Genomic DNA, 10,417 nt, shown 5'->3' with positions numbered 1-10,417 from the left:
TAGCCCAAGGCTTTCTGAGTGATCTTGGATGTAAGAGAATACAAGAGAAGGGATTTCACTGGAAGTAGTATCTTGCTGACAGCCAAGCACTGGGGTCCTGGAGCAGATCTTTGCATGGTGCTGGTGGTCGTTCTCGTCATAAACTTCACAACTGAAATACGGATGATGGGATTTTTTTTTTTTTGGCAGACTCTCCAGTAGTCACTGCCAGACCTTGCAGGGAAACTACTGCCAGATTGAAAGTAGAATGAGTCTTGCACGTAAAGAAAGCACAGTTATTGACATCCAGATCTTGTTTGCCTTAAGACTAAACTAAGGTGCTACAGGAACACAGCATATATAAGTGGTCTTTGGTATTGAAGATCCCTTGGAGTACTGCCATAGTGAAATGGGGTTTGACATAAATGAAAATGTTGATAGCCTGCCAAGTAAGCTATGAATAAAATTGACCACTTTGGATTTAGGGTGGCTAAATTAGACAGATGCCATCTTACAGCTGGAAAAGGTAAAATTAAATCCAATGAGACCCTCTTTAAGCTCCCTTTTTTGTTTTAGAATTTTCTTTTTTTAAGTGTTACCAGATTTTTTTCCTTCTTCCAGTAAGAAATAAAGATGATAGAAATATTAAATATGAGCTTCTACTGTATAGATAAGTATGAAATAAAATTTAAACATCTGATTTCTGGAGGACTACTTAAGTGTCATATGGTTAGTACTTTGTTTGCTGTATGCAGAAGTCATGGGGCCACATCTTGTGTTAATATACACAGCCGAGTGATAAAAACTTTACGAGACTTGAGTTTTAGCTGGCATTGATAAGAAAGCCCCACAACTACAGAATATTTAAGAGGATGAAGGCATGAAATGAGTATCAAGGCACTTTGAAATAGATCATGTCAAACTCAAGTCTTTGCCACAGATTTACAGACAGCTTTACGTGGTCCTTATTTGTGTCTGAAAGATTTGTTCTAGCAGATGAAAGGAACAAGCAGCAAATGCAGGTGGGATCTTACACAAACTATGCTCTTCTACACCTAATAAATCCTTTTGTCTTACACATGGGTCCCATAGCCTTGACAATATCCATTTCCAGGATGGTGTTTTCTGAACATTTTGATACTTGCCACTGAAGCATTTTCCTGAAGATTAGGCTGTAGACTCCTTGAGCACTAAAGTCAGGGCTCTGAGTCCACCAGAAGCCTCTACTTGCCACACTTAGCCTGCCACTGTCTTCCTCTGCAATCTTCCCATCTTTTACAAGGAAGTAGACTACCGGTAGCCAGCACTGTTAATGTAACAGTGGAGAAAAACTGTGAAAAATCAGTTATTTCCAAACTTGCTGTTGGGAATCCCCTCTCTTGCACTTGTTCCAGTGCCTTACCACCCGCAGAGTACAGAATGTCCTCCGTATATTAATCTAACTCTACCCTAAAAGAGGGTGGATTTAAATTTGATTAGATTTAAGACATTTGATAAGATTTAAGCCATTAAACCTTGTCCTATCACTACAACCCCTGACAAAAAGTCCTTCCTCAGCTTTCCCATAGGCCCCTTTAGGTACTGGAAGACCGCTATAAGGTCTGCCCGGAGCCTTCTCTTCTCCAGGCTGAACAACCCCAACTCCCTCAGCCTGTCTCCATAGGAGAGGTGCTCCAGCCCTCTGATCATCCTCATGGCCCTCCTCTGGACTTCTTCCAATACGTCCATGTCCTTCTTGTGCTGGGGGCCCCACAGCAGAACGCAGTGCTCTTGGTGGGGTCTCACGAGAGCAGAGCAGAGGGGGACGCCTCCCCAGCCTGCTGGCTACACTGCTTTTGATGCAGCCAGGATACGGTTGGCTTTCTGGGCTGCAAGCGCACAGTGCTGGCTCATGTTGAGTTTCTTGTCAACCACCACCCCCAGGTCCTTCTCCTCAGGGCTGCTCCCAATCCATGCTCTGCCCACGCTCTCTTTATCCTTGGCATGGCCCCAGCTCAGATGCAGGACCTTGCACTTAGCCTTGTGGAACCTCATGATGTTCACACAGGGCAACCTCTCACGCTTGTCCAGGTACATCTGGATGGCATCCCTTCCCTCCAGCTTGTCATCCATTCCCACACAGCTTGTTGTCGTCAGCAAACTTGCTGAGGGTGCACTCAATCCCACTGTTCATGTCACCGACAAAGATGTTAAACGGCACCGGTGCCATATTTGCAAGCAGCACAAAGTGTATTTCCTGGTGGTCTGGACAGAATCACGTAAGGCCAAGAGGCCTAAGCTTTGGAGGTCTCTTCAGATCTCCTGGATCTTAGGTGGAAGTCTGAGCTGGTTGACAGATGTGCCTTTTGTACACTTGACAACCTGCCAGTGGTTGTGGTCATCAGACAACATTTCTGCTTCACTGGCAGTTTTTCCATCTCCCTGGCTGGCTCACCGGTTGCTCCAGCATGTAGCTTCTAGTCAGCAACAGGCCTCAGTTTCCCCTTGCTTTAGTCACACTCTTTTCTGCCTTTGTGTTCGTCTGTGCTTTTATTTCCCTGATGGGGCGTCCTGAGAAGCTGCACACAGGTGTGCTGTGATCTCGACGAAGTTGCAGTGTGGGTGCCACCAATACCTGCCTTCCTCATGGGGCTTTCTCTGCCAGTCCTTCCAGAGGCTTCCACACACAGCTGTTACCTTTCATGTTTCATAGCAATCACCAAAGCCCAGAACCGCTCCCACTGCAAGAGGCTTGAGGAGGTCTCTACTCCACACCACTGGCTCGCCACATGGTCGGCACTGAAGTTAGACCTGGAGGCTCGGGCTCGGGCTCACTCCGGTCTTGAAATCCTCTGAGCCCAGGGGTCCCGCAGCCTTGCTGGACAGCCACTCCCTCCAGTGCTTAATGATCCTTGTGATTTTGTTTCCCTGATGTCCAGCCTGAACCTGTCCAGTTTCATCTGATGCCACTGCCCCCCCCCTCCCTCACCAGGCACTGCTGGGAAGAGCCAGGCCCCGTTTCCTAGGCCCCTTCCCCAAAGGCACCAGAGCGTGCTGTTAGGTGCCCCTAAACCTCTTCTGACCCATGCTGACCCAGCCCTGGCTGCACAGACCTTCCCCACAGGGCCCCTCCAGCTTCCCCGTGTGTCTCCTGCCCGGGACCCTACAAAGGGTGCAGTGCCTGGATGAGGCATGACGGGTGCTGAGCAGAGGGCAGCATCACCCCTGCTCTCCCCAGCGAGTAAAGACAGACCAGAGAAAATCCCTGGGAGCAAGCAGAGGGCTGACTTCCAGCCAGCGTGGGAGGAAGCATGGGAGCCCAGAGGGCTGGCCAGCAGTGCTGGAGCGTGAAGACGACTGGAGGGACCGTGTGGTGCAGCCTCAAAGGCAGGCCCGAGCTTTTATCGAATGGACACTCTTGCTGTATGTGCTTGAAGATGTATGCCGTAGCCAAGGTGACCTGGATGGGGCCCTGGGAAGGCACAGCCAAGGCCCCCCTGACTGCTGGGGAACACCGATGCCGAGGACAAGACAAAAGTTGGGGGGCATGGAGTGGACACGAACATTACAGGAGGCCTCAGAATGTGGGACCAGAGAGCTGCCGGGGTGAGGATGGCCCATTATGATATCTCCTATGGGTGGCTGGTGGCGTCTCCGAGCGACGGACTGTGATGTCTGTGTGCAATGGATTGTGACTGCGTGGCCCTCACTGCTAATATGCAGGCGCAGAGTCCCACCCCGCTGGCTAGTGCCCGCACTCCGGCTGAGCGTTTACGTGAGGTCTGGAGTGAGGAGCAAGGTTGGCCTTGGTGCTGGTGTCGTGCCCTGGGAGTTGCTGAAGCAGCTCTCAGTGCCCTTCCCAGAGCCATCAGAGCTTCTTCCGCGGCCCTGCCTCGTTCGGGCTGTCGGGAGACCCAAGAGGAGCGCTCGCAGCAGCAGAGGTGAGCACTGCAGGGACACCTCCCCCTGGGCAGCTGGAAGGGTTTCCTCCCTGAGGGACCTGCACAGCTCTTCCAGCAGCCCCCACATCAGCCCATGACCATGGCCTCTTCTCTGCCTTTTGCAGCGTGACACCTGCTGCTGCAGCGCCAGTGAGGAGGAGCAGCCCCTCATCCCCTGCTCCACCCAGCCCGCTGCCGCAGCTGGAGAGCATGGCCACGGCGCTGGACAGTCGCTGCACCATTTGTCTTGACACCTGGGACAACGCCAGCTATGTGATGCCATGTCTCCACCAGTTTTGCTTCCGATGCATCCAGCAGTGGGTGGACAACAAGCCCGAGTGCCCCCTCTGCAAGAGGAGAGTCAGCTCCATCGTGCACTCGGTGCGGGCCGATGACAGCTTCGAGGAGCTCGTCATCCCACCACCTGCAGAGGCACCGGTCATCGCCCAGCAGGCACAGAGAGTTCACGGCCACCCAGCCACCCGCAGACTCCGTCGCCCAGCAGCCTCCCGACCACAGGCTGCAGGACCGGTGCCTACAGCTCCTGCGGGCGACCTCCACCCCTACATCTGGGCCTCCCTCTTCCGCCTGCACCCAGAGATGCTGCAGCCCCTGCTGCCCTGGGTGCGCCAGGAGCTGGGACAACTCTTGGGGGCTGACGGCAGGGAAGCCTCTGCAGCGCTGAACTTGGTCATCTCCGGCCTGTGCTTCCTTGGCCTCGACCAGGGGGCCCTGACCCTGCTCATGCGCACCTCCCTGCAAAGCCACGCACCCAGCTTTGTGCGGCGTCTCATTGCCGTCACCGTGCAGCGATGCAGCAGGGAGGCCCACCGCCTGCTGGGCCTGGGGAGCTCCCGTGCTGCTGGGGAACAGGAGGGCAACCCCGCAGCAGCCCCAGGCCCTGCAGCCTCCCCAGCAGGGACTCCTGCCCACAGCCCAGAGCCCTCCAGCAGCCCCAGTGGAACCAGCGCGGAGGACCTCCCGGGCCCCTCCACTGCTGCCCTTCAAGGGGGTCCCGGCCACCCCGCATCCAGCCCGGTTCCTGTCCCCAGGAACCAAGAAGAGCCCCAGGAGGAGCCTCCGGAGGCTGTGGCGGGACCCTCCACAGCAGAGCAGAGCAGGGACCATCCACAAAGGGGGCCCCGGCGAGCCCCGAAGAGGACGGCCCCCACCTCCCAGGCCTCTGCATCGCCACCCAAGAAGAGGCCACCCCGCCGGCAACGCTAGGGCAGTGCCCCAGGAGCTGGCAAAAACAGGGCCCGGCCAGCAGACGGGGCACACGCCGGCACCTAGGAGCACCGGAAGGCCCTCAGGAAATAAATCTATACAACGTAGGAAATAAAGCCATTTTATAAATATAAAAAGTCTCAGTGTAGCTAACAATTTATTTGGTATCGCCATCCCCAGCCCTGCTGCCGTCTCCCCATCTTCCTGCTGCTGTGCCCACCGCGTCGTCGCATGCCCGCAGTGAGGTCTGGGGGGATTGGGGCACGGCGAGGCTGCCCTTTGCCAGGAGGGCTGGGGTGTTCGTCTGGGTGCTTCCCTCCCCAGGTGCCCGGCACCACTGCCGTGCTCCCCCTGAAAGCGCGTGCTCTGCCGCTGCTCCCAGGGAGACGTTTGGTGCCAGGGAGTGCCCGGGGCCAGCCCGTGCCCACGCCCATCGCCCCAGGCCTGGCCTCCTGCTCAGCGCCCCCTGTGCCCCTGCGCCTCGGGGCTCTGCCCTCCTGCCAGCCTGGCCTGCTGGGCATGGCCTGGCCATGGTGGCGCCCAGATACCCGGTGCGCAGAGTCACGGCCTGGTGCTGCTGCTGGCTGCAGGAAGCCGGGTCTGTGCCCTGCCCTGATGAACAAGAGAACATTGTCTGTGCCATAGCCACCTGGTCAGCACAGAAGGTGCTGGGGCTGCTACAGCCAGCAAAAGCTCTCCTCCAGGCAGCCAGGACACATCCCAGCAGCCTGGAACAGCCTCAGCTCCAAAGCTATGCAATCAGTACATAGCTGTGGGCTGCTACCCAGCGTGGGTAGTGCAACACTGTTGGTCAGGGGCATGGAGACAGAAGGTAAGGGGAGGCTCAAGTCCAAGGAGGAGCAGAGGCACCAGTCCCTCTCTTTTCCTTTTCCTGGTAAAAGTTAAGAATGCTTTGCACCCAACACTTTCTCAGGTGCTCTGCTTTAAGCAGAGGTGTGTATTGGAATCACCCCCAGCCTGGTGTGATCTCAGTGTTACGAGCACTGCAGGGAGGTCTTTTTGGAGCCCTAGTATGGATGCAACAGTTTCTCAATGCCTGTCAACCCATAGAAATTGCACTGACATCAGCCCATGCTGGTTTTGCTGTCTTCTCATCTCCACATTGTCTTTCCATGGAGGGTGGGGGGGTGTGCTTTCCTGGGAATAAACCTGTTGTTTGTTTCTGTCTTTGGTTTTCAAAACCAATGCCTGCAGCCATAAAGGACATCACAGGGGGTTTCTTCTGGCATAGCAGTGGAAAAGCTGCACAGTTCACAGCCAGCAAGAAGACCAGGAGGCTCCCATTAGTAGTCTAGGTCTAATTATTTAAAAACAGAAGAATAAAAAGGATTGAAGACTACAGATAAAGTCATCAGCTCTACTAATAATACTGAGGGATGGGATGTTAATGTTGATAGTTTCTACTTACTTTTATTAGGATCTTGTTGATGTCATTTATATAATTTGCTCATATGCTTTTATTTCTTGCCCTTTTCTCATTAATATACAACTCTGTTTTACCTCTGAATATACTGCATGTTTCTTCTGCATATGCCAGGTACTATTCCTCTGTTACCTTTGTTCCACTCTGAAAGCATGTTTTCCCCAGCTCCAGGCCTGTATCTCTGCTGCTGGGATCTGGGAAGATGTTTCTAGCTTTGAGGTTCAGAAGATCATAAAAACCTGAAGATGCACATGTATTTGCATGTGTAAGTAGCTGTGACCCACTTCATCTCAGTGAAACCTAGGGATGTATACTTCTAAGGAATTTGGATAAGCTTCCAATTACGTTCCCCTATAAAATATCACACCTTGCCCTTCTGCTTTGATATTTCACAGCAGACTTCATTAGGAAAGAACTTCTGATTACAGTTTTTATTGTACAATTCCAGTTGAGTATCATCCTGCATGCAGTCCACACATCTTCTCTATCAACACTTCCAGCTTGAATCTAAGCTTTTAATGCCCATGTATTGATAGGAGAAAAACCTTCATTTTTTAGGATTGAAGTTAAATTGGATTATCATTCATGCTACTTTGTGACAGTTTTGCACATTTTCCAGCATGCTGCATGCCTCAGGAGCCTGAGTTGTGTTTGCTATACAGTACCATCTCTGCTTGTGCAACATGACCATGCACACTGACAAGGTAATATACCTCACCTGAGTATAACAGTATTGCACTGCCAATACATGTTCCAGGCCTTTATACTGCAAATTTGCAGTGCATTATTTCAGCTCTGGCATCCTAGATGCTGTGCCTAGAGGGCTGCTGTCTAGAGGGAGCTGTTGTCTGTCTCTTCCCTTTGCCAGTACCGGTCCAGTTTGGATGACTTGGCTCATTGGTACAGGTGCTCCCCCAACATACATTATTCAAGAGAGTTTTTTAAAGTTAGTCATCATTCTGAATTTCACGTGCAAGAGTGGTTTGAGCATTCTTCCACTTAAACATCATAAGTCTATATTTTACAAGTATCAGTTTGCAAGATCAGAGCATAAGCAATGTCTGTATGCATATCTTGGAAATAAAGTCCCTGAACAAACAAGAAAGAACCAAGGAGAAGTGTGACATGTTGCCTGAGCTGCTCAGAATGAAGCACCAACTTTTGCCATGCAGACATCATGTGCTTCAATTTTTACAATGCTGTGCAGAAAAAACTTGGTAAGTATCTACTGCAGATTGCAACAGAGTGAATGCATCCCCCTCCCATCCTCATCACCACCACACACACCATGTGGAGTTGCTATTGATTAGAAATGTCATCTTCGTTCCTTAAGGTAATTTAATCCATGTGTAGTTTTGTTCTAGATTTGCTTTCAAAATTCTTTAGGCACGAATGCTTTAAAACATGTCTACATAATCCAGAAATGGTCAGTTTAACATTCAGATTTTTAGGAATATAAACTAATTATTTTCTTTATACAGCAGATTTCTGACAGTATGACAGGTCTTTCAAATGAAGTATTAAAGAGGACCACACTGTAATTAACTAACACTTGTTTTGTCAAGTGCGTCCCCTTTTGTACATAGCTAGCTTTGTCAAAAGAGCCAAACAGTCCACTCTGAGTCAAAAGCTCGGTAAAATTTAACTATTCCCTCTCTTTCCCAAAGGATCCTTCTAACTACAATTTTGTCTTCATTAATTTGTCAAAGAGCCACAGCTGTTCTTCAGGAGTCAAAAATATATAAATAGAAGCACTTAGAAGTGTCCATTTATAGCAAAGAGACAGAATCAAAAACTGAGAGCAGGTTAAGTAGGAGGATGTATTGGCTCAAAGCAGCATGACATTAAGATTGCTTTGGGTACCCAAATCTCTGTGGCAGCTTGCTGCTTAGCTATATACCACATCAAACACAGCTTCCTTAGGTGTTGGGGCAGACATTCTGTAAATACTTTGAAAGTCACACTGAACATAATTCTCTCAAAGGTATTAGGTACCCAGCAAGCTTGAACTCAGATTGATTGCAGAATACGGAGCTGCTTGCAAAATGAAGACCTATTACAGAGCTTAAAAAATATTTAAAATGATGTTATGGTATTCTCAGAAGAATAGTCACTTAAAAGAGAACCACATTCCACTACTATCTAGCGTTCTAAAACTGCATTCAATTCCCAATGATCGTTTGGCCATGTCTGTTTATTAAACCTCCCAATACAGTGTGGGATTTTATATACAAGCACCAAGTCTATCCATTCAAAAAGTTCAATAAATTAGCCTCTTTTCTCAAATTCCCTGTCCATAGTAAAGCAATGCACACTTTTAGTAAGAACAAGCAGGCTGTTACATTTGTGATTACACTGAAGTAAAAGTGCACAGGTTAATATTTATTGAGTTCCTTAGTGTCTGATTTTAGAAGAATTAAGGGGTAGTGAAATAAATATAACTTTTAGGTGCTTCATTGCCTGTATGTGTATCTGCTTTATAGGAACAAACATTTAAACAGACACCCAAAAATGATCCCTTAAGTGCTCAGTCTTTTCTAATATTGATTACATATACGGGCTGGAAATCCTTTCTGAAAGCCAGTATATTTCGAACAATGCTTTGGCAAAGTGACTCTGTTCCCCTACTAAAAGACTTCTGAATCTGCTGAAAGTCTGAGGAAATAGAGCTGAGAAAACTAACAATTTTAAACCAGAATTCTGAAGAGGGTTGAAAAAGATCAAGCACTCAGGATCTAGTTAACTGAATCACAGTGATACCTCAATTCACGACTGCTTCAGACTGTCTGAATTTCCTGGCTTTATCTTTTTCTGGGCATTGCTGCAGAGCTAAGTAACACACCTTAACCTGTTGGGTATCTGTTGTGAGAGGCATGCTGACTCTACATCCAAGTGTTGCGTGCATTCACCCAGACCACTACCCAGCCAGTATAGCAGGCATGAGAGAGGGGACTCACCACCCTCTCTTCCACTTCCTTCTGGATCCACAATCAGTCCACTCCGTTTTCATGACAGGAGCCTTCTGGGCAAGCCAGGTACCCAGCAGATGAAATACTTGTCAGCTCTGCCTTGCCCCTCAAAAGCAGATCAAACTGCCTGGCATTAACAGCTTCAAGAATGATTTCCCTGGGAAGCTGCTTAGATTACAAAATCAAATACAACATGGAGCTCAAATGAAGGGTTTTTAACTTGTTCAAAGCAGGTAGCAGTTAAAGAAAGGGCTGGAGGTCAAATGCAACAAAAATCCTCGTGGCTCAGCTTTAGATAGTTTGAGACAACATATAAATATTTCTCTCCACTTCAGGTATTGAAGATGGCAAGATTCCTTGCCATGCCCATTTTCAGGTGTACCACTACATGGCTTCGTCAAGTGGAGCAAGCAGCCATACAACCTTTCAGTTCTTCAGTTATAACTCAAATCTTCAGCCAACATAATTAAAAATTAGCAGCAACTGTGGTAGAAGTAAATCTGAATGCCTTGCTAATAATCTTCAGAAACAGATAACAGTTCCCTAAGATCTGAGAGATATACCTTGAGATGTTGGTGTTAAAGTTCTTGAAAGTGCTGTACTATGTTTTTGTCTCTCTTGCTTTCAGCATGGCACTTCAGAAATCAAAGGCATAAAGATGACTGGATGATCAATGAACACTGCCCTACATGCTGTCAAGCATCTGAAAGCACTTGTAGTGCTTTTACAGGTCCTTTGAAATGACTCTGTAGTCACTTAGTAGCGGCATGCTTTAATACAAAAAACAAGGCTATTTGACATCTTCCTAAACCACCTGAGTGATGAGACAGCATGCACTCTCTGCAGCTCTGAGGACCCACGCACAGTAGTGTGGAGAT

The 10,417-nt window shown here is 49.0% G+C and overlaps 1 protein-coding gene across 1 annotated transcript; it reads left to right on the top strand.

Moving 5' to 3' along the window:
- Positions 1-3,642: 3,642 nt before the first annotated feature.
- On the top strand, positions 3,643-10,209 carry LOC121061841. The gene is made up of 3 exons (XM_040541255.1): positions 3,643-3,899; positions 4,025-4,679; positions 10,168-10,209. The coding sequence occupies exons 1-3, from the start codon at positions 3,643-3,645 to the stop codon at positions 10,207-10,209; spliced, it is 954 nt and encodes a 317-aa protein (XP_040397189.1).
- Positions 10,210-10,417: the final 208 nt, after the last annotated feature.

The sequence above is a fragment of the Cygnus olor genome, chromosome Z (assembly GCF_009769625.2).
Source record: "Cygnus olor isolate bCygOlo1 chromosome Z, bCygOlo1.pri.v2, whole genome shotgun sequence".
NCBI classification, from domain to species: Eukaryota; Metazoa; Chordata; class Aves; order Anseriformes; family Anatidae; genus Cygnus; species Cygnus olor.
The sequence above is the reverse complement of the archived record's forward strand: the minus strand, read 5'-3'. Positions and strand labels throughout refer to the sequence as shown.

Excerpts from the sequence above, each read along its gene's own strand:
- LOC121061841 (XM_040541255.1), top strand. The coding sequence starts at position 3,643 with ATGGATTGTGACTGCGTGGCCCTCACTGCTAATATGCAGGCGCAGAGT. Across the intron at positions 3,900-4,024 it reads GAGCGCTCGCAGCAGCAGAG|CGTGACACCTGCTGCTGCAG; the intron begins GTGAGCACTGCA and ends TGCCTTTTGCAG. Across the intron at positions 4,680-10,167 it reads AAAGCCACGCACCCAGCTTT|CATGGCACTTCAGAAATCAA; the intron begins GTGCGGCGTCTC and ends TCTTGCTTTCAG.